Source organism: Monopterus albus, unplaced genomic scaffold (assembly GCF_001952655.1).
Source record: "Monopterus albus unplaced genomic scaffold, M_albus_1.0 scaffold158.1, whole genome shotgun sequence".
Classification (NCBI taxonomy): domain Eukaryota; kingdom Metazoa; phylum Chordata; class Actinopteri; order Synbranchiformes; family Synbranchidae; genus Monopterus; species Monopterus albus.
Genome location: NW_018128038.1, coordinates 842,485 through 865,983, shown reverse-complemented (window position 1 = coordinate 865,983; position 23,499 = coordinate 842,485). Strand labels below are relative to the sequence as shown.

At 42.2% G+C, this 23,499-nt stretch overlaps 2 protein-coding genes across 9 annotated transcripts in view; one reads left to right on the top strand and one right to left on the bottom strand.

Annotated features, from left to right (window-relative positions):
* tjp2a (tight junction protein 2a (zona occludens 2)) overlaps positions 1–6,640 on the top strand; it is a 36,752-nt gene extending 30,112 nt beyond the window's left edge. For 4 of the 6 annotated variants that reach the window (XM_020615118.1, XM_020615114.1, XM_020615116.1 and 1 more), the window contains 8 exons: positions 459–559; positions 816–1,040; positions 1,177–1,281; positions 2,202–2,402; positions 2,607–2,621; positions 2,811–2,888; positions 3,710–3,795; positions 3,917–6,640. In XM_020615118.1, the coding sequence (XP_020470774.1) occupies positions 459–559; positions 816–1,040; positions 1,177–1,281; positions 2,202–2,402; positions 2,607–2,621; positions 2,811–2,888; positions 3,710–3,795; positions 3,917–4,070 (965 nt within the window). In that variant the 3' untranslated portion in view covers positions 4,071–6,640. The remainder of the gene's footprint in view (positions 1–458; positions 560–815; positions 1,041–1,176; positions 1,282–2,201; positions 2,403–2,606; positions 2,622–2,810; positions 2,889–3,709; positions 3,796–3,916) is intronic. The other 2 variants (XR_002276151.1, XM_020615115.1) reach the window with 2 other exon arrangements.
* An 86-nt stretch (positions 6,641–6,726) lies between these two features.
* LOC109968673 (amyloid beta A4 precursor protein-binding family A member 1-like) overlaps positions 6,727–23,499 on the bottom strand; it is a 44,909-nt gene continuing 28,136 nt past the window's right edge. For all 3 annotated transcript variants that reach the window (XM_020615121.1, XM_020615119.1, XM_020615122.1), the window contains 12 exons: positions 16,871–18,846; positions 15,569–15,907; positions 15,044–15,083; positions 14,693–14,838; positions 10,961–10,993; positions 10,535–10,621; positions 10,083–10,283; positions 9,363–9,542; positions 8,537–8,749; positions 8,215–8,334; positions 7,461–7,601; positions 6,727–7,376 (listed from right to left, as the gene is read on the bottom strand). In XM_020615121.1, coding sequence (XP_020470777.1) covers positions 7,305–7,376; positions 7,461–7,601; positions 8,215–8,334; positions 8,537–8,749; positions 9,363–9,542; positions 10,083–10,283; positions 10,535–10,621; positions 10,961–10,993; positions 14,693–14,838; positions 15,044–15,083; positions 15,569–15,907; positions 16,871–18,772 — 3,474 coding nt within the window. In that variant the 5' untranslated portion in view covers positions 18,773–18,846 and the 3' untranslated portion in view covers positions 6,727–7,304. The remainder of the gene's footprint in view (positions 7,377–7,460; positions 7,602–8,214; positions 8,335–8,536; positions 8,750–9,362; positions 9,543–10,082; positions 10,284–10,534; positions 10,622–10,960; positions 10,994–14,692; positions 14,839–15,043; positions 15,084–15,568; positions 15,908–16,870; positions 18,847–23,499) is intronic.

The window sequence follows — 23,499 nt, the reverse complement described above, 5'->3', positions numbered from 1 at the left end:
TTATGTGCAGTTTGTACAGCATGCATTTGTGAACAGCATGACACACACACAAATCGCTTGTTACAGACAAAACGTTAAACACATTTGTAACATTTTTGATAGTATTTTATCTCCATAAAACACAACCTAGTGTCCAACTGCACATTTGGCATTTGAGTTGGATTGTGGGTAATGTAGGTGCCAGGTTTTGACAAGGAAGAAGAATGCATGCAATAAAAAACAGTTCCTCTGGTTCTGCACAGTCAGTTTTTTTTATTTAAGTATTTATTTTTGTCCTTCATGAGTCATAATAAGTGCAACACTTAAAAGTGAAGCAAACAGGCTTGAACAGAAGATGTATAAAACATTTAAAAAAAACTCTTACCCCCCATATTGACAGAAAAACACAGAATAGATCTGTTAGATCTGGCCTTTGGTAACTTACCAGCTTGGTTTTGTGTATTTTTGTACACGTTTAGCCACCATCGACCTGAACTCGGCCAATGATGCATGGTATGGCAGCGTGAAAGATTCAATTCAGGAACAGCAGGACAGAGCTGTGTGGGTGTGTGAGGGCAAGGTGAGTCTTCTAATCTGCCTGGCTGTTACACTGCTGCTGACGGGAGGTTAATTATATTTTTTTGTCCACTTCTCTGAATTTTGAAGTCATATGTGCCTAAAGACACATATGGATTCTTAATCAAGCATATCAGGCTCCTAAAAGACAGAAGAAGAAGAAGACAGTAATAATATGAATTCTACTGTTGCATGTGAGTTTGACTAAGTTGTGCTGGGTTTGTATAGTCACCTTTCTCTGTGTCACTTGTTCTCCACAGCTGGTCGGTTCGGAGGAGGACCTGGATCACCAGGATGACCGCATGTCGTACCTGTCAGCCATGAGTGCAGATTACCTGAGCATGGACAGCCGTCTGACCAGTGACTACGATGACACGGCAGACGAAGGCGGGGCTTACACTGACAACGAGCTGGATGAGACGTTAGACGAGCCCCAGCCCGTGTCTGCCATCAGCCGATCATCAGAACCCATATTGCCAGACGAGGTGGGCATGTCCGCTGATAATGTATAAAATACTAGACAGCGTGTACAGAGTAGATTCACCCTTTTTAACAACACCCAATTAATTCTCATCCTCTGTGTGTGTCCGTGCGTGTGTGTGTGTGTGTGTGTGTGTGTAGAAGCCTCACTCTGAACCCTGGGTTCGTATGAGAAGGTCAGGGAGCAAAGAGAAGCAGAACAGAGAGCCCAGTCCCCCCCCTTCTTTTGTCCCCGAACCCCCGAAGGTGAGAACCCCCCCCCAAGTCTCTGTAATATCACTCTCTTTTTACTGTCCTGTAATGAGTAACAGCAAATTGTGTCAGATTCAGAAAAGGTGTTATCTTCTCTATCTGCCAAAACTTATGACATCTTATTTTGAGAAGTGGAAACACATTTTTGTACAAAACCCCATTTTTTAATTTCTCAAATGCTAAATGTTATCTGAACACAAGCTGACACACACAAGAACTTTGCATCACTAAATCTAACATTGGCAGATTTTGGATTTAAATTGGTAAATATCTGATTAAAGACTACGAGTCTGACAAGGTATTCAATGCCAGTTTACTGTATTCAGGAGTTTTCAGTGTGCTACAGACAAATGTCAGCTGGTCCTAAAGTATCAAGGATTGTTACTCAGCCCTCACATATAGAATTACTGGAAGTCACGTGGAGTTCTTTTCTAAGGACAAATTAAACACCCAGCTGTTTTTAAAAAACTGGTCCTTATGTATGGGAATTATGTTTTTTAACATTTTCCAGGTTTAAATGTTTATTTTCTCAATATTTAAAACCTTATCTGTTGATTTTCAGCCCTGACACATTGCTGAACCTGAGCTGAAAAATGGTCTTGGCAAGATTCCAGACCAAAAGCCTCAGTTGTGTTGATGTGAATTTCTTGCTATACTGTATGCTAGTGAAGATATTTTTAAAATCCTGTTCATTTTTCTGTGTGGTGCTGGACATGGCTGGAAGGATGTCACTTTGAATGCTTCATGTGCCCTTGAAAATGAAGCTGTAAATGCAGCAGCTCTCACGTCTGAGTACGTGCTGTAATTTGAAGGAGCACAACAGCAGACCATCCTCTCCAAAGCCCATCCTGCCTGCCACTAAATAAAGATTTCAAATGGACCAAAATATCCTCAACGCTTCTTTCTTGTGTCAGGTGCATGCTCAGACTCGGACTGAGTCAGCGCGGAGCTTTGACTCACGCTCCAGCAGCACCATTAGCAGCGAAGCAGTGGGCGGAAACAGGCCGGTTCCCCCTCCTGTCGCCAAGAAGCCCACCATCCCCCTCCTCAACCAGCCACCTGAGGAGCAGAGCTCAGAGAAGGAGGACCCTGCCAACAAATCTTTCATGGGCAAGGTCAGACTTATTCTTTATTGCTCTTTGACCAAAAATGTACAGCAAAACAAAATCTGTTTGACAGATTTTTGACCTATTAAATCTCATATTTCTCCTTCCATAAATATTCTATTATTTTTTGCTCAAACAGCATTTATAGACTTTCTCAGATATTAAATAATTTCATTTTCTTCTATCACTCTTATTGCTTCTAATGTGAAATAGAAAATGGGTGTCCAGGTAACTGAATGTTCAATCCTTCATTCAAAACCATAACCCATCATAATGGTGCTTTACATATTCATTTCATTAAAACTGTTACACTCAAATGTTTCATGTGGCAGTCACTTCCATAACAGTCACACTGCATGGATTTGCACTATGTATTACTTCTCATCAAAAATTTTAAGTTTCTGTATTTTCCTAAAGATTCGAGCTTTTGAGAAGATGGACCACCTGGCCCGGGCTCAGAGGATCCTGGAGTTGCAAGAGGCAGAAAATGCTCGAGTCAGTACTGTTATTGTTCATATTAATATGGTGTTACACAACTGTGTGTTCACAGCAGCACATGTAGCAGAATGTGTTTGGCAGCAGATGAGATGGGGAGTTCAGGCGCCTCAGACTGATCCTCCATGTTGACCTAAAGATTGAGTTCATATTTTTCAAGTATGTCTGAAAACACTAGAGACAGCCCATATTTACACTGAAAATCTCAAATCCAGTCCTTTTTCTAAAGTTCAGATGAAGCTGGTCTTCAGCAGTGTGAGTGGGTATCTTCCAATGTTAAGGTCTTGATTAGTCTTAACCCTGTAAAGCCTGACACATCAAAAAATAGAACATTCTAATTTTTTGGAACTGAGATGTTTATTAAGCCTTTTAACAAAATCCAAAAGACAAATTCAAGATTTTTTATTTGCCATTTATGCAGACAGTCCAGGCATATAGGAATAAATGTGCCATATTATTTTATTTTTTATCTTTGTATCATATTTGATACATGGGGCATTTTTGGTGATTTTTTTTATTTTTGCTCATAAACATCTAGCAAAACAAATGGTTTTATAGGGTTAATCAAACTGCTGAAGCCTCACATTAGCGTCAGCTGGATGAGGATGGTTGGATTTTGTCCCCCTTCACTTGGACCGAAATTACTGCAGTAAGGGAAGACTTAAAACCAGTAACGTGTTCCAGTGTTCATGTGGACTTGTCCTTGAACAGATGGACAAAGCTGCAAAAACACTTGTGGTCCTTTGGGTTCCATGCACTCAGGATGTCTTGTGTTGATTGGTTCTGACACATCGGGGTCATCTTGTCTTCTCTTCACACAGTTGGAAATCGCCCAGAAGCATCCAGACATCTACGCTGTCCCAGTGAAGCTGCCAAAACCCAACCTCAGCCGCCCTCAACCAATAGGGTGAGAGCACTACTCTTCTCTTGATGATTATTTTTATTAAGATGTCCTAACTTATGATCCATTAGTCCTACACAAGGCAAAGCTGTGCTGCTGTGTCACTGTTGTCTGTCTCTGTGATCAGTTCCAGCTCAAACCCTGAGCCACAGACTGCATCCAGGCCACCGTACTCAGAGACCAGAGGACACGAGGACGAGGCTGAGTACCGCAGACAGCTGGCTGACCAGGCCAAGAGGGGATACTATGATCCCCAGAAATACAAAGACACTGAGCTGTAGGACGGGAGACCAGGAAGTGGCATCCCACAGCATTACACGCAGACAGCACTCGTCGCCTTGGTAACAGTTTATGCAGTTTTACCTTTATGTAAACTGTCACAATGTTTTGTTTGTCTGAAAGGATGTCTGCACTAATTTCAGACAGTTTTTACTGCTGTCGTCCCACTACATGTTGTACTTCAGAAGTGTTTGTGCAGAAACTATGCATTGATCCAGGTGACACACACAACACATAACTCACAACCTATACAGTGTGCTATGGCTAGTTTGCCTTCACACCTGCCTGATATTTCACTGTAATATATATATATATAAATGACTTTTGAGTCTGAATATGTTTTTGTTACAAGTGAGGTTGTATTTTCCCTCCATTCTAGTAACCAGTTTGTACCTCTCATTTTACTATTACATTCTAGTCAGAGCTGCATATTTGATTTCATGAAAGATAATTGCTCAACATTTCTTTTTTTGAAAACCCCAGAGGTTGTTGAACTAAATTTCTCTGCTGTTCTGAAGTTTACAGAAACAGACTCTTCTAATCATCTGGGTGCTGCTGGACTAATGATTAATGTAACCGTGCTCCTCAGTTTCCTGCCCAGGTAGCTGAAGCTGCCGCATTTTCCTCACTAATTCAATAGATAAATTGAAACGTGGTCTGTGACAAGACCATATGGCATGTTTTGTCTTGACCTTCAAAGAGTCACGACTTTGAAAATTTGTTAAAAATCTTTATTGCAGATGGTTAGAAAAATCTTTGAAAATTCTGTTCCCTCAGAACAGCACTGGGTTGTTAACCACTTCGTGAATGTTTCAAAGATCTCTTTCAGAGGCCACACAATGAGCTCTGGGACTTGAATATAATGGAAACACACGAAGCACAAACTGGAGCTAACCACCACCAGGCTGCACCCAAACCATAGATACTGGACAGAAAACTGTCCACTTATCTGTTTTACTTTTACCAAGCAGTTTTGTGTGCCACCTCTTCACTCTGTTCACTAGTGTGTTTCAGGCACATTCATAGAATAATGTAAAAACCAAAACTGTGTCAGTATGTTACAGGGTATGTGTACTTGGCGGCTGATGGATTTTCATTTTGAAATGAGGAAACCAAAATCAGAAAACAAACCATTTCCTAATTGCTATTTAGAAATAAGGAAACAAAAAAGTCCTTTTTTGTTTTGATTATTAACCACAGGAACGAAAACAAATGGTCGTTTGATATGTTTAAAAATGGAAATCATGGAAATAAAGCAGCCTATAATGTGCGATTTCGGATCTGTGTGTCAGCTGGGCCGAGGGCAGAGCTTAACTACACACACAGGGTGCAGGGCACTGCGCTCTCTCTCTCTGCGGAGTGGAAAATTATGCCCAATTTTCACTGCTTGTACCAGAGAGAGGAGTGAGAGAGAGCGCAGTGATGGGTGAGTGAGCTATGGTATGAATGAAGAGAGGGAGCAGCGTTAGCCAGAATAAAACTAACTCAAAGTGATATGTTATTTTCTGATTGTATCAAGGTGGTTATGTTCTATACCTCTGCACAACCCTGCAGGAAGGATTTTATCTGAATGCAGAGAGTGCATGCCTCCTCCGGTGTCTCTGCCCTCGGCCCAACTGACAGACATACGATCTGAAATCGAACATTATATGCTGATTTATTTCTACGATTTCCATTTGTAAACATATCACACTCAGATAATCATTTGTTTTGGTTCCTGTGGTAAAACAAAAAAAAGACAATTTCTTTGTTTCCTTATTTCTAAGTAGCAATTAGGAAATGGTCTGTTTTCTGATTTTGGTTTCCTCATGTCAAAATGAAAATCCACAGACCTTACCCAACCTGTCAGCAGCTGCTCTGATGTCAGATACTGTAGGTGTTGGTCTTTGCTTCACTGGACATCTACACTACACTATTTAACGTGTGTATTCTAGGAAACAGCAGATGCTCAAGTGCCTCATAGTGCTGATGTCAGGCCAAGGAAAGAAACTTTATAGAAAAAAAAAAATCTTGACTGTATAAATTTTTGTCTGAAGTGACAAAGCTGTACATTTAAACAACTTAAAACTTCTTTTTATTGCCTGTTTGATACAGAAGTACATTCCCTTCACCAAAGACAAAGTACAGATGTTATTGACAAAACAAACTATTAATGCAACATCTGTACTTACGATTTAAGTACATATGAGAAATGGGGCCAGTGTTTGTCTTTGATGAATACACAGCACTTCTGTATTTTGGAGAGGGTGTCTGTTAAGCTTTTAACCCGTGCTGGAACAGATGGACCAGGTAAATGTCACTGTAAACATATATTATGAAAAATTAAAGTTTGAGCTGGACCTAAGGGGCACAGCATAAAGCTGATGCTGTATGACCGTCCCTATAGCTGCGTGCAGCACAGACAATCACATCTTTATGTTAACACTGAACCCAGTCAAGCCTTTAATGTGGTGATGACAATCATGTTGATTAGTTTCTTCTAAATGTCTGATTTTCTTTTTTAGTTTGTGAAACCCAAGTGTTGCAGAACAGACTGTTGGGAAACTGAAATAAATCTCTTTTTTACATTGCATGTTTTGTTTTTTTGTTTTTTTAACAATTGTCTTTTTGGAAGTGTTCACTAGAACTACACAACCAACATCTAACAGTTGCTGTGAATTTTGAGCAAAACAATTTGAAAAAGTATTTAAAATCTTTTAGAGCGGTGGTGATAGATTTGAAAGGTTTCTTGCATACCTCCGTGCTCTTGACCAGGAAATTCATTTTCTGAATTAACAGCCAGCTGCTTTCAGTTCAAATCCTGTTGAATAAAACAAACCAGAGTTTATGAGCTGTTGCATTTCCTTTAGTTTATTCAGCAGAACTGTACATGCATTCCCCTTTGACTTGAACGCTTCGGGTTTGAATTGGGTCACCCTGACAACTCAGAGGTCCAACATGATTTGAGTACATTCAGGTATTAACAGCTATTTAACCCAAGATAATATTTACTATTTGCCTCCTAAATATGCACAATAAAACCCACGATATTGCTTCAGTCAAATGTAACACGTCACATTAATACTTGACCTAGTGAGATAATCCTTCTGCTGTCATACTGCAGGTGCACGTATTTACATGACCGTGGGCTGTACAGATTAAGGCAAGTCCAGTGCTATCAAACAGGATATAGAGAGGTGAAAGGTATTTGAACAAGTCAAAGATGGAGGGACAACAGTGAAGAGGGAGAAGTGTGTTCAGATGTAGACAGGCTGCTCCTGTGCCGTCAGCAGACGGTACATGGCCGCAGGCATCGTCTTCATGTGGATCTGGAGCAGAAAGAATACGACAGACAGTTTAAGGGGGAAAAAGTTTGTTTTGAAAGAAAATTAAACATCCAGCGCTGCTCCTACCTCTCCCATGGCATTAGACAGGATCTGAACGATCTTCTCATGAGGTATTGCAACAACACTCTGGCTGTTGATCTCAATGATGCGGTGACCAACACGGACGCCTCCTCTCTCAGCGATACCTCCCCTCATCAGGCTGCAGATCTGCAACACACACATAAAGGAAGTGAGAATACAGGGACCTGACTCAAACTGGCCGTCTCCAGCACGAAACTGGGCCAGAGCACAACATTTATAATGAGTGGCAGTAATAACTGATGTCATTGATTCAAATTGTAAATGCGTCCTTGAACATTATCGAAAGCATCACTGCTCCATGTCTGTAGCTAAGGAACTGACACTGGTTTGTATGTTGCAAAAATAAAAGCTCTTCTTAAATACAGGTACTGTCGTACTGAACTACATTATACTCTGAGGTGTTCCTAATATTCTGACCATCTCATGTATGTAGCCGGGGAGGACAAAATATACACACCCCTGAATATAATGTGGTCCAGTACAACACCACATTTAACTATGACCTCAATAATCAACAGAACCGAATTTATACATTTGACAATTTCACCAAAAACAAACATTTTGAGCTTCATAAACACAGATGTTAAGGTGGAAGTGTTGCACTGAAGTGCATACTATTGTACCTAATAAAGTGGCTGGGCAGTGTATATAACAACAGTACCATCTTGCAGTATCGGCTATGTCCTCCACACACGAGGGTGTGTGTGGTGCAGTGGCAGCGATCAGTCATGATACTCACAATACCATTCTGGACACTGAAGCCCAGCTGATATCTGAGGTCGGGCCTGCGGATGAGCACCATGGTGACAGGAGGACACCTGACGATGTTCATCTTTATCCTGGACTGAGCCTTTAGACCCTGATGGACGACAGTCAGCTTAGCTATGACAATGGATGCATCACAGAACCATACAAAAGCTGCAGGCACACCCGTCTCAAAGCTTAACTTCATGTAAGAGGAGACAGTTGTAAAACAACATCTGCACTGAGCCGCCCTTAATCTACCAACATCCACAGTGATGAGTCCTGCTTTCTGTTCCTTGGTGTGTGGTGCAGCGTACCTTGATGATGCTTTGGCAGGTGCTGAGCGGTAAACCCACCAGGCTCGTCCCGTTGATGGTCATGATCTGGTCTCCGATGTTGAGTCGACCAGACCTCTCAGCAGGACCAGCGTGCATCATGCTGGCTATGATGACAGTAGGGAGGATGGAGCCCCACCCTGACTCGACTATCACCACACCCAGGATCTCCCCTTTCTGCTTCTCAATGTAAACCTGCAGGCAATCAAGTTGAGCTTTAGTTGGTCTCTTTCAGTCCCTTTTGAAAGACAGGATGAGCTTTTACTCAGACTCCTCATTTTCAAGCAAATCCCCTTCATGCTGGATAAACTACGGAAACATATCATTCACAAGTTAAACATCTAGTGAGGTAACGCCATCATCCAAACATGAAACACAATGCTGTGCCTACTTTAAGCTTCGAACAGCCAACTGTACGATCCTGAAAAATGAGAGACAGCAGGGTCTGAGGTCAGACCACACTGAGTGTCTCAAATTCACCTTCATACTGAAGAGAGGGACTTTTTTTTTTTTTTTTTTTAACTAAATGACCAGCTGCATCTCCAGAACCAGCTGCTCATTTACAACGACTGGAAGGCAAAGTGACAGAACAGGCTGCTCAGAATAACAATGGCACTAGCTCATCTGAGTTTAAATATGACCTGAACAGAAAAAACACTGATCTAGATGTACAGCGGTTGTTAAAACCACCTTGTGTAGCGGTATGTAAAGCTGAATATTCTATTCATTACTTCCAGCAAAAGCTTTTTTTTTTAAGGTGATAAATTAAAGGCTCCCATCACTTGCTTCCACCTGCTGGCTGACTTACGTCTCTGCAGTTCTCCGACTTGGAGAAGTGAATGAGGTCATCGTTGTACATGTCCTGAGTGTTGAGCAGGTCACTGTACTCCCTCTGGCTCAGGTCCTCGGGGTCGATGCCGTTGGCCCTGAGGAACTCCTGGTAGGCGACGCTAAAAGACTGGCCGATTGACTGAGCTATCAGCTGGGCCTGAGGGACAGAGATCAGGATGGGAGCTTTTACAGTGCCCGTGGGAGGTGGAACTGCACAGACAAACTGGGCAGACCTCAATTTGAAAAGGCTTATTTATGTCCTAGTAAACCCCCCCCACACACACACACACATAGCAGGGTACTACTAGACCTGTGTAGACCCTCACCGACCTGGGACATTCTCTGTCTTTATCTTAAATCTATACATAATTCTAACCTTGACCCTAAAACCAGGAGGTGTTAGGAGTGTTTGCAAACTAAAATTCCACATAGAGGATTAAACTGCTTCATCTATGCACAGTCCTATGTCAAAACAATTTGGGAGAGTGTTGTGTGTCCCAACAGCCCGCCACTGAACACAAAACCATTTGATAACTAACATTACTGCCTAACAGGCAAGAAAAAAAATATCTGAGCCTTTTGTAAATGAAATGTAAGACATTTTAATACCTTCTAAGGCAAACTAGATTCTGCTGACTTTAAGACCTGCAGATACCCTGTAACAATTTAAATTATTACAACAGCTGCAATAACTCACATCCTCGGACTCGAAGACGTGGCAGATCATCCTGTACAGCCGTCTGTCGTCGTGGGTCATGCTGGTTTGCTCTGCTGTGTGGTCCAGGTTATCCTGTGCGCTGCGAGACCGAACCATTTTTCCCCGGGCCATCAGGACCACCATGTTACCGATGTCGGCTATGTAGGATATTGTCCTCAATGGCAGGTCCATTAAAGATTCCTGATGATCAAAAAAAGACATGAGGCACCAGTAATTAACCTGTTTTCTATGAGATCCTGGTAAAGACCTGCTACGACAACATCACACTGTCAGCAGAATAAGTTGTTTAAGAACATTTCTGAAGCAGTGAATGTAGGTTAAATCTAACCTGTTGGCTTTCTTTTATGGGATCATCTCTCCTTATATGATGAAACTGTCCAGGATTTAAAGCATTTAAGTACAGTAAGGAATTCATACGATCATTTTTCTACCTGAGTGTCTGCATTGAGTACTTTGATCCTCTGGGTGGACATGAACAGGTCAACCTCAGCAGTGGACGAAGCCTCCCCGTCCGGGCTCTGCACAGCACAACAAGAAATGAACAAAGCAGCAACAAGTTGATGAACAGCAGCGGAGGGAAAGCGCAGCGCGGGCGACCTTAACAGCTATAATTAAGGGCAAAACACTGATGTCTCACGCAATGTGCAGTATGCAACACTGGAGCTAAAAATAAAGGAAGCAAATGGCATCCACACACCAGACCTTTAATATAAAGGAAGGGAAACAAAAATCAGAACAGATTCATTAACACACTGCCTGTGTACTGACATTCTCCACATATTTCTGTAGAAACAAGTCATCTTTTCCATAAAACTGGACAATCACAGAGAAACAAAGGACAAAGAAGAGGAACGTACCTTTTTCCTGTTCTTCGCCTGCTTCTGAGCTGCCTGCAGGGATCGAAGGCAGAACAGAAACTTAGAGCGGCACTAATCAAAACAACTTTGAGAGGACTAACAAAAACCCAGTCACCCTGTTGACGGTCTCAATTCCAAATGGCAGATTAATGAACCAAAGGACCTTAAAGGTGCGTGTGTGTGTGTGTGTGTGTGTGTGTGGGGGAGGACAGTGATGTTTCTGTCTATCGCATCTGACAACAGCAGGCTGCCAGAGGCATTAGCAGCAAACATTATCAAAAGCTCTCTCTTCATCAGTGTGACAAAAACAGCCCTGAAGAAAGAAAAGCAGCCTCATGTGTTTCTGGCAGACGCCTCATCACAGCTCAGGGCTGGTGCTTCTCAAACTGGCTTCTTCTCAGCAGAGGTGGTCCTACTATTTTGGACACTTTGTGGAAGCTCTACCTTGGGACAGACAATTTAGATTTGTCTTATTTAAACTGCTACTTTATAAATACAATTTTCAAACAGTAAAAGCTGCATAACATTTTTGGAAGCAACTGTTGATTTCGAGAGATACAACTGTTACAAAATTAACCAAATGTAGATGACCACTGTTAATGTTACCAGGTCTTTTTCATTGTGACTTGCCACTTTAGGTAAAGCACATGATTAGTTGCTGTCCTATTGCTATAGAAGGTCAAGTTGTTGGCTGTTTGCCTGGTTAATATGCTCTCTTCCAGCCAGTGTTTGTAGCATTTATGCTCAGCTAGAGGTTTCTTTAAGAGAGACACTGCTCTGAATCATTGTGAAGTTTAAAAACAATGGAGGGTGTACTGTGCCTTTACTGTACCACTCGAAACACTGTTACCTTCAAATTTCACCTCCATAAATGGTGATAATCAGACCTCTGTTAATGCTGCTAACATATAAGCTAACTAGCATAATCAGCATTGAGCTTTCTCTACTATCCCAGCTCATCCTGCCTATGGAGCTAAGGCTGCTGAAGTCCACGTCATGATTCGTGAAAGATATTTCTACACGCAGACTTTGAAGTAATTCGTTTTACTCATTTACTTTTGAGTGTATTTCTCCATTATACTGCTGTTTAATGGCTGTATTTTGTCAGTTGGAGAGCTTAGAATGATCAGTTGGACATTTCTATATTTAATCCTTCATGTCCAACTAAAAATAACACATTTTACATATAATGGGAATTCATTTATAAATTTCATTTAATGTTAGCCCTCTGTATCAGCTACTACTGCCACCCAGCCTGTCAAGACAGTGAGCCTCCATTCTGTCTTTTCTGCTCTAAAAAAAAAAACCAAACTGACTTATGCATTCCCCGTCATCCCTGTGCAAGCCCGAACCTTCTCCCTCCCAGCAGAATTCTCACATCTTAACTAGGGCGATGTCCTGAAAATGTCAGTCAACAGTCCAGACAGCAGAGTTCCACTCAGCTCCTGCTCTTAGCCTGCCTCTGACTTTCTCTGTTCATCTGTCCAAAATGGCAACATCTCACTGCTCATCCCTCAGGCTCACATAGTCCTACATTTGACCACCACGCTGTCACTCTAAGGCATGTTTCTCAACTCCCTGACACATCCTGTCCTCAAAATAGGTATATATAACCAGCACAAATCTGTTGTTTTGAATACCAATATCATCTCTGGGTATTTTTTCTCTTGCGAACTGAAAAAACATGAAATCATACTGCACATGACACAAGCCACATTTACATGTACTGATTAATGTAATCCAAGTTAAAAAGTTTTTTCCCTTTGCATGATGCTTGTTTGACATGGTACGGTGTGACTGGAGCAGAAAGTCAGCTCAACAGTCTCCAGGGCCTTGCATCCTTGAACTACAGTTTACAGTATATATAGCTGAGAAGCCTGTATGACTGTGGAGCAGTGATCTGTGGATGATGCATCGAGCACAAACCCGAGAACTTTTCAGCCAGTGGCTGTGCGGCCTGCCGAGGGTTTCTGACTTTAAAAGACCCAAATATGAAGTTACCCTCTATTCTATCACTGATGATGTGTCCAGGTGTGTTAAAAATGTCCTGCATCTCTAAACCAAGCAGCTGTCGCTTTAATCTGTGTTCCTTGATACCCATATTATTATCAACTAAAATAGAACATACAGACATATTACCCCAAAATTCAATCTCCTGTTTTGATCTAAAATAATATGATACTATACCATTTATTTCCATTCCAATATATGAAATCATGAATCTGTATTTAGCCATGAAACTGACGACATCTGCTAACAGAGGCAGGGACTGCACCAATAAATGAAAAAACTAAAAGTTGTGTGTTTTCAAATGAGCTTCACACTTTAAAATGTTCATGCTGTGAAAAAGAGAGGCTGTGTCCAAAATCACTCCCCATTTACAGTCAGGTCCAAAGGTACAGTATGTGCACAGTGGCACAATATTTGTAATTTTGCCTCTGTACAGCACCACACTGGATGTACCAACATATCCTGAAGGAGAATGTCCGGCCATCCGTTTGTGACCTCAAGCTGAAGCGAACTTGGGTTCTGCAGCAGGACAATGATCCAAAGCACACCAGCAAGTCCACTTCTGAATGGCTAAAGAAAACCAAAATGAAGACTTTGGAGTGGCCTAGTCAAAGTCCTGACCTGAATCCAATTGAGATGCTGTGGCATGACCTTAAAAAGGCGGTTCATGCCCGAAAACCCTCCAATGTGGCTGACTTACAACAATTCTGCCAAGATGAGTGGGCCAAAATTCCTCCACAGCGCTGTGGAAGACTCATGGCAAGTTATCGAAAACGCTTGATTGCAGTTGTTGCTGCTAAGGGTGGCCCAACCAGTTATTAGGTTTAGGGGGCAAACACTTGTTCACACAGGGCTTTGTAGTTTTGGATTTTGTTTTCCCTTAATAATAAAAACCTTCATTTAAAAACTGCATGATGTGTTTACTTGTGTTATCGTTGACTAATATTTAAATTTGTTTGATGATCTGAAACATTACAGTGTGACAAACATGCAAAAAGATAAGAAATCAGTAAGGGGGCAAATACTTTTTCACACCACTGTACAATATCACTGAAGTTTAGGCAGTTTTCACATTTGGTCCCTTTCAGCCCTCAAAACGAACTCTGAGTGATTAATCAACGTGTTTTGTGTAAATGTGAACGCTCCAAACAAACTCAGACCCCTCTTGACAGATAAACCATGTGTGGCATGGACACGTGGCTTCCAGTGGAACGAGATGACTGGTATTTGCTGATGATGTGACTGCTGACAGAAGTAGCAGGATGAATTCTGAAGTATATAGAATTGAAAATAATAATTATATATAGTGTTATGTTAGATTGTCTGATTACTTTTGAGTGTCTGAAAATGGAGGGAACTATGCATAACAATGGCTGCAAATCCTAAACGGTTAATGTGATATTATTATTAAACCTCTTCAGTTAAAGCTGACAGCCTACACTTCTAAAATATATTGACTGCTTCATTTCAAATCCACTCTGGTGGTGTACAGAGGTAAAATTACAAAAACTGTGTCACTGTCCGAACACCTATGGACATGACTGCACTAGAGAAGGCACTATTTTTACCCTCCACTGTTTTATTTCAGTGTCCCAATTCTGAGCATGAATATTATACACACACGCACACGCACACACTAGATAGCGCTGTCAAACATTCCAGCGGTGGAATCAAAGAAGCAGTGTCCACTGCTTGTACCCTACGAATGTAGTCTGCTCTCACCCGAACTCGGTTCATGGCCTCCTGTGCCTGCTGCATGCGGGCGCTCTTTGTGGGCGTCCTCTCTGACAGCAGGTGGGTGCAACCCAGGTAGGTTGCTGCAAAGATGATGCCATCAATTAGGTCTTCGGGGTCACATGGTCCCGGGACTGCATGAACCAAACGCACTTGTTAGGCACATGCACACACATACAGAGTAGAGAGTGAAAATAAAGCAATGATGAATAAAACTGCATCTACAGTATAATAAAATGTCACCATAGTGGTGTATATGAAACCATAACTGCTCCAGTATTCATCTTGATCTCATCAGATAAAAATAATGGATGATTTTTTTTCATCTCTACTACTTACCATCCACAAATGTGGGAAACGGGGGAAGAGATCTGCGAATCTGAGAAGGCACAACAAGAAAGGCATCATCATCACTCTCATCATTTCTGCTCACATACTGCAGGTCTCTCCTAACTCATTGAAATTCTGCAGGACTTCCACTGCTGTCAGCCATTTAGCTGCTGGCAGATAAACACCTTACAAAAGACACCTGTCTTTTCAGGATTTATCATCATACCTGAGATTCCCAAACCAGAGATGTTTTAAAATTTTCTATAGATTTAAAATGGGCTTCTAGGGTTGAGGATCTAATAACTATTTGTATTCAAGAAGCAAGTAAAGGCTTGTTATTTGGAAATTTTAATAACTTAACAGTTTATTGGGGTTTGGCGGTCCATGCTGGTCTCTGTTAACATGTTGATGTTCCTGTCTGAAGTGTAACCAGAGAGGTCCATACTACTCCCAATGGATATTGAAGAAAATTGCTGGAGTTATACGAGTGTCTTTTTTATTTTGATTTGTCTGTGTCTGTTCAAGCCCTCTCACCTCCTGGACAGACGACTGCTGTGGAGGCGACTGTTGAACTTGTGTCCTCGACTGTTGAGGTGGAGGCTTCTGATGCTCTTGTTGGTGTTGAATCTGTTGTTGACCACTGTATGACTGCGGCTGTGCATGTGTCTGTGGCGGCCTCGACACGTCCCTGTGCTGTGACTGGTGGCTTTGGTGGTGGTGATGGTTGTGTTGGGGCTGCTGCTCGTGATAAGGCTGGTGATGAAGTGCTCTGGATGACTCAGCTCTCTGCGGACTGAGCGGCTCCCGAACTGAAACTGTGGCAGAGTGGAATGGAGACTCAGACATCGACTGAGAGGGGGAGTGAGGTGAGGACTGGGAGAAGGAAACAAAAACAAGAAAAGAAAAATCACGCCACTGAAACAGCAATGCATCTACAGCAACTCGTGCTGACATCTTATTCAGACAAGAAAGGAAAATGTCCAGCGACATTTGCAGTGTTTAGAGCCTTCATCAGGATCTACTGTATCCTATTCAGACAATACACGACTCAGGATTTGGGCATCCAGGCCAGCTGCTTCTCACACTTGAAAAGACAAAACAAGCCAAAATGCAGAACCATTTCTTTAATTCCTGCCTGATGCACTGTCTAATCAACAACATTAATTAGCAGTGCCACTGAAAAGTAAAAGATAACTGCAGCTGAGTTAGGTTTCTTCATTTTTAAGCCTGGAAATTCATGGGACCATTTTCTCAGTATTCGGAAAATATTCTTAACAGCACAGGTTTTCTGTGATTTTGCCACTATTAATTACTCTGGCACTCTGCAGCCTTCTTCCCATGTTTCTGTTCTGTTTTTGCCCCGTTTTGCCACCAACATGACAGGACCCTCAGACTGTGGAAAAACTGTAAAAATAAAAACTGTTAAACAATCAATTCCTTTTAAAGAGCCTGGGTGTGAAAACACACCTCTATCGTGTCCAGGTGCTGATCCCAAAAACAGTTGCTTCCAAATTTCTAATCTATTATTACTGAAGAAAAATGCAACATTTGCCAGTTTGGGCTTGAAACACTGCATTTGTCAACAGCACTGAGAGAGTGTGAATCTCTGCCAGGCAGTTCAGTGGACCTTACCTACCTCCCTAAAAAATGTCATCAAAATTTATTCAGTACTTTTTGAGTTATGCTGTGAACAAATAAACCAACAAACACCAGCCAAAACATTACCCCACCCTTGTCAGTGGTAATAAGGAGCAGAACAGGAATGTGAACTTTTGGGAGACACGTTCCTAAAAATCTAATACAGTAAGGACTAATAATAAGTGAAGTCATACTAACATGGCCAGTTGCAGTCTGCAGTGGGTATACATCCTCCGTGGGACTGATCTCTTGCCTCATCACCCAGATAGGCTCCACTGGCTGGTCAGGTGTGTATGGGGAGCGCACAGTCTTAGTCTTCACCTCCTCAATCGCCTCTTTGATGTCTTTAATGGCCAGGCTGATGGCATCTCCTGAGCCCCTTGAACCTTCCTCCCCTGGAAGACTCACCGGGTTCTGCCCATTCTGGGCCTCTCCTAAGCCACTCTGCTCAGATGAGGGGCCCTTGGCCTGGAATTCAACTTGCCTGGATGGCTGCCTGCAACTTCTGGGAATGGGGCTTTGATTGACATTATCTCCCTCAGTGTCAGACTGACCGTCATAGTGATGCAGCCGGCAGCCAACAGAACGGTCCAGAGAGGACTGATGCGAACTGCGGTCTCTGACCTGCCTTGGGGCATGATGGCAGCCCTTGGTGGGCAAGAATGGAGTCGGTTTTTGTACATTCTCCTGTCTATGGCTGGTAAAGGGCTCCTGGCGGGGCTCTTGGCGGGACTCCTGGCGGGACTCCTGGCGGGACTCCTGCTGCATCTCATTAGCCTCAGTCATCCAACTAGGTTGCCTGCGAGGTTCTCTGTGTAACTCAGGATAGGGGGTCTTAAGGGGCTCAGGAAAAGAGTTAGGATGGGGTTTTGGCTCTGAATAGGACTTGTAGACAGGCTCCGAGTAAGACTTTTGGTGGGACTCTGTATAAAAGTCAGCATAGGTCTTTGGATAAGATTCAGAGCAGGAAGTGGAGTGCGACAGCGAGCATGACTGAGACGAATACTCATCTTCATCCTCAGGTAGGTCATTGTCAGGTATGGGGCTCATGCTGGTGTCCTCACTGAAGTGGTCTAACTGGGCAAAAAGTGGAACATCAGGGGACGAAGCAGGAGTTGGTGAATGGAGTGGTGGCGGGCTGTGGAGAGGCCCATCCATACTGAGTGAGGCGGCGCTCTCCGTGTCAGAGCAGAGATCTGTGATTTCATTTCTCTGAACTGCACTGTCCTCCATTACAAGATCCATCACTTCTTCCTGATCCTCCTCCACCTTTTCTGCACACTCCTCTGCTCCAACATCAACTGTCTGAACGTCATTATGATGGCTGGAGGTGGCTTGACCTGTAGCTGTTCGCACCTGTTCTTGCTCTTCAGCCTTCTCCTTAGTTTCTTCCAATTCTACTTCACACTCCACTTCATAGTTCTGGAGATCCTCCTCCGCCTGAACGAGAGGAGTGTGGTGGGGGTGAAACTGAACAATATGGGTTGAAGGACCAGCTGAAAAGTGGGTGGGAGTGACAACAGCAATGGGAGTCTGCTGGGGACTGTCCTGTGATTGGTCCATTACAGAATCATATGATGAACGCTGCTGCACCTGCAACTCCAGTGAACCTTCTGTCAAATCCACCCCAGATGAAAAGTTCTCGATCTCTCGAACTGGCTGCCTCTGTTTGTGACCTCTGAGTCTGGGGTTAGGGTCACCATGACGGCGGTAGCGAGTGACAGCACGGCGAGGTTGCTGGACGGGACGAGTCTCAGCATCATGACTGTCATGCCCCTCCGGCCTGGAAGAAGCCACCACTGGGACCAGACCAGGACGTTGAGGCTGACTCTGGCCTTGCCCCTGCCCTGACGGGAGCCGCCGACGGTGCCGAGAGGGTCCACGTCCTGTAGGAGGGTGGTGGTAGTGTGGAGGTTGGTGGTGATGATGATGCGGAGGAGGATTCACTTCCCCATCCTGGTTGAGCATCTGACACGGCCTCCAGGACCGACGTACAGGAGGCTCCCCGGGAGTCATCCCATTAGACTGCCTGTTCTTCAGAGGAACCTTGTGCTCCCCACCTGATTCCCCCGTTGCCTCTCCCTGATACTTGTGGCTCATGGCTGGGGCGTGATGCAACTGATTTTCAGATTATGATCCTTTTGTCTCAAAGGAAATCCTGTTCAGAGCACAACCTAGGAGAGACACAAACCGGATATAAACATTAAATGTGAAATCACAGAAATAATGGGTCCAAGAAAAGATTAAAAATGAAATGTCAAACAGAAGGTTATTAGGGCTAGATATCACACATCAATTTACTTGGAAAACACACAAATGCTTTCATAGCCCTAGTATCAAAATGGGGCACTGAATACGTGAGTCTAGTTTACTTACTCTTTGACATTTTTGATTTTAATCATACTTTCTAAATGAATTTCTCATATGCAAAAACTTGTATTTTGTATTAAGACAATTGGGAATTCAATAATTAGTTAAACTATTGATTAATCTGTTTTATATCACTGTAAATTGATTAATATGGGATTTTTGCATAAAGAGTTCACCTGGTGGTCTGGATTATCACAGCAAGTTTTTTGCACTATTGTCTATTTTATAAAATATACTCCTGAGGCCTTTCTGTGTGGAGTTAACATGTTCTCCTCGTGCCATGAGCTTTCTCTGGGTACCCCTGCTTCCTCCCACAGTCCAAAGACATGCAGGTTAGGCTGATTAGCAACTCTAAACTGCCTGTATGTGTGAATGGTTGTCTTTCTCTGTGTCAGCCCTGTGGATAGACTGGTGACCTGTCCAGGGTGGACCCTGCCTCTCACCCAATGCTAGCTAGGATCTGCTAACTTACTTTGCTTTCATAGGGTTTTCATTTTCTTAATTTTTAAAGTTTACCAGATACTATGGCTAATTAACCCCACACCTCAAAAGCTCTCCAACTTGAAATTATACAGACACAAATATTACAGTAATATTGAGTAGCAGGCGGAGAAGTCTCTATACTGTTAATAGCAAAAACCTAAATCCCTTGGGATTCATCTGGATGTGCAGTGCAATTTAATCTGTACCACATTCATCCCTCCACCAGCAGCTGGCAGATGGCACAGGATGAGAAGAGAAAAAGGGACAAGGAGGAGGAGGCAGAGCACGAGGACAAGGAGGGACATCTCTATGGTATCAGATAGGACCCGACAGAGAGCAATGATACAGCAGTGATCTGAATAATAAATGGCCTGTGAGCGACAAGCCCAGTTTGGATATTTATTTAATATGATGAGGCTATCAAGGTATGCATCAGTTATCTCTTATCACAGGCTTCACTGTGTCTGAGGTCAACAAGCTGAGAAAGGACACTAGAACCTAATCCTACCATATGTATTAGGAACAATAAACTGGTTCCAGAAAGGGTCACTAATGGAGCAAACTTTGATTTAAGGAAGGAAAAAGGCTAAATCTTATTTATGAAGGCTTTCTATAGATGGTTAAAGTATGTATTTCTCATTGTTGCTATGCATTATGTATTACTGAAGGTGCTCCATAGTTCATTCATCTGACCATAATAATCAGAGGAATGAGGAAGTCTTGAAAGTAAACTAAAAATAAGCTGACTCTTAACTGTCAATTACTGCACCTCGCCTTAAATCAGCACGTTTCATATTGGACTATGAGGCAGCAACGAAGTGTGATCATATGTTTACGTTATCACCCGACAAGGGTGCTGCACTGACCAATCACGTAGGGGGACCTTCAGGACGTAGACGCTCATGGGAATACTTTTGTTTACTTTGTTAGCATGAGCATTGACTACCGTTCACTGCGGAATTAGGGCCACAGTTAACGCACAACAACACGCCATGCATTTCGTTAGTACTGGATGTTAAACAGTGTTTTTATTCATCAGTGCAGTCACACTGGTGGTAGAATTGGTGCCAGAGGACAGTAGGCTACGTTAGCAGCATAGCTAACCAAAACACAACAGAAACTCGCGGGCTGGAAATGTGAATGAAGCCACTCATGTCAACTCGTCACAACATGGCCATATCACGCTTACAACACTCCACTTGCAACCCGTCACTCCCCGACCAACGCAGCCTTGTGCATTAAAACACACCAGAGAGTTGCGTTTTTGCTGGACTAACATAAACATATGATCACACTCCGTCATACTGGCTGCTGCTCTGGTTCCGGTTTGTACCGATATCGTGAGACAACTTTTCACCACGACAAGAAATATCGTTACGTTTTAATACCGCAAGATTTCATATCACGAGATCTCGTCACACCCATATTTGGGACCTTCCATGACCACATTCTATTCACTTGCATTTAACCTCATCCACCATATATCTAAAATTAAAGCTTAATGACAGGGAACAGCAACTTAAAGCTACAACTAACAATTATTTTCATTATCATTGTACCCATCATTTATTTTATTAATGAACAGATTCTTAATCTATGTGATGATATTTTAGGGATGACTACACTATTTGTCCTTTTAGGTGACATTTATGCAAATCTAGATTTTGAGAAACAATCAGCAGTAATGTCAATGTGACGACCAAACGGGCAGAGGCATCCACTGCTCATTTCACTCACCCTCAACAATCAAATACGGTCAGAAACCTATCAGTCAACTAAAAATATGAACATTTATGTTTTAGTTTATTGCTTGTCTGTCAAAGCCCATGAACAACTCCACCTGAGTTAGCTTTAAGCTACAAATGGGGACAAATTAAAGGAGAAACCTGAATAACAGTGATCGCTTCCAGGATGACAGTGTCCCCATCCAAAGGGCATGAGGGGTCACTGAATGGTTTGATGAGTATGAAAATGGAATGAGTCATATGCTGTGGTCTTCACAGTCACCAGATCTCAGCCCAGTTGAAGATCAATACAAGATGTTGGAGCAACGTGTTGGACAGCATCTCCACCATCACTAAACACCGCATGAGAGTATCCGTTAGTAGAATGGTGTTCATCCCTCCAGTTCAGAGACTTGGAGAGTCAATGCCAAGGTCACTGAAGCTGTTCTGGTGGCACGTGGGGCCCAGCACTTTACAAAATCTTTCATTTGTCACGTGTCTATATTTTACACCTGTTTTAATAAAAAAAAAAGGATTGTGGAAAAAGGGGTTTAAACTGAACCTGGAAATGATTGTTTTATCTAAATGAAGTTAACAGACAGACACTGATGGTGAAGTGATCAGCTACATCAGTGAAATTAACCAAATACATTATGCAAGTGGTACCTAACCTATACTGCACTAATCTGTAAACTAGGCTTTACATTCTATTAAAAATCCTAGTGCTAAAACAATGTCGGCCAGCTGATTAATCGATTATTCAATCAGCAAATAATTAAACCACAATTTTGGTTATTGGTTTACTTATTTCAAGAAAAAAATGGCAACCATTTCCTAACAGCAGATCCTCAAGAGTTAGGATCAGCTAGCTGCATTTCTTTGAATTGTGTAATGGCAAATGTATATTTGCTTTTTTACAATTTTCCAAGTTTTTAATGGGCAAAAACGATTAACCTAGAAAATTATATTAACCGATGATGAAATTAGATGCAACTCTCCCCACTTTGACAGATTCTCCTCATCTTTCTGTTCTAGAGGGAATGATTCATCTTCTGTCTCTCTCACCCACAAACCACACAGTGACAGACCCACTGTCAAGCTTACTGTCTGTGTTGGTATGCAGCAATAGCCACATTGCTTTGTTTTTATATGTAGACTATGTTACAGTTCCAAAGGGAAAAGATAGTAAATCTGTGAACAAGTGCCAAACTTGAAGGTGCTTTTATTTTGAAGGTTTATACTTTTTAAATTCACTCCCATTGGCTTTAACAATTTTATTAAAAATGCAAAAGCCTGACTTTGGGGATTGTTGCTCATCATCAATTACTGATGAGTCCTGCACTGAAATGCATTTATAATCTAGGTTGCAGTTCCTGAGTGTTCATGGTGCAATTCGGGATATCATGCACGTAGCGTTAGACCCTGGGAATTACATAAACAGTCTTATTCGAACCTAAAATGCATGACATCTTTTTGAAAAAATAAATAGGTAAATGTGCAGCAAACTGTCACCTGTCTAAATGCCTCCCTCGGATTAAAATCACAAGATCTCAGTGTTCCCGGGCCAATATACAGGACTATGCAACCCAGACACCAATATATTTTAGTAGCTCTCAAAGTACAGTGCCTTGCGAAAGTATTCGGCCCCCTTGAACTTTGCGACCTTTTGCCACATTTCAGGCTTCAAACATAAAGATATAAAACTGTAATTTTTTGTGAAGAATCAACAACAAGTGGGACACAATCATGAAGTGGAACGAAATTTATTGGATATTTCAAACTTTTTTAACAAATAAAAAACTGAAAAATTGGGCGTGCAAAATTATTCAAATCCACATAAGGGATGACGGCAACATTCATAGATCCTGGAATGCACAATGAGGGGCAATGTTCATTCCTATTACAGAGGCCCACTGAAATTTTTTTGAGGAAAAGCTGTGTTAGACTGCATATTGTTTATAGTAAAGTATTTTTATATACAAATATAAAAATGAAAATGTTTCTGGAGTGGGACTTTAATTAATTATAGAAGTTGTGCAGAAGCTGCCCATAGCTCTACACAGTGATCCATGTGTGTACTGTATGTGTTTCTATGCTGCTCCAAATGAGTCTGTTCTGGTTCAACTTGTCTTATTAAATGAGCTTAAAAATAAAGTGACACCTTAGTTATAAAACACTGAGCAGGCTGTAACACACAAGAGTGTGTATTTTTGTGTGAATGCATGATTGATGGAGGCGGAACCCCAGGTT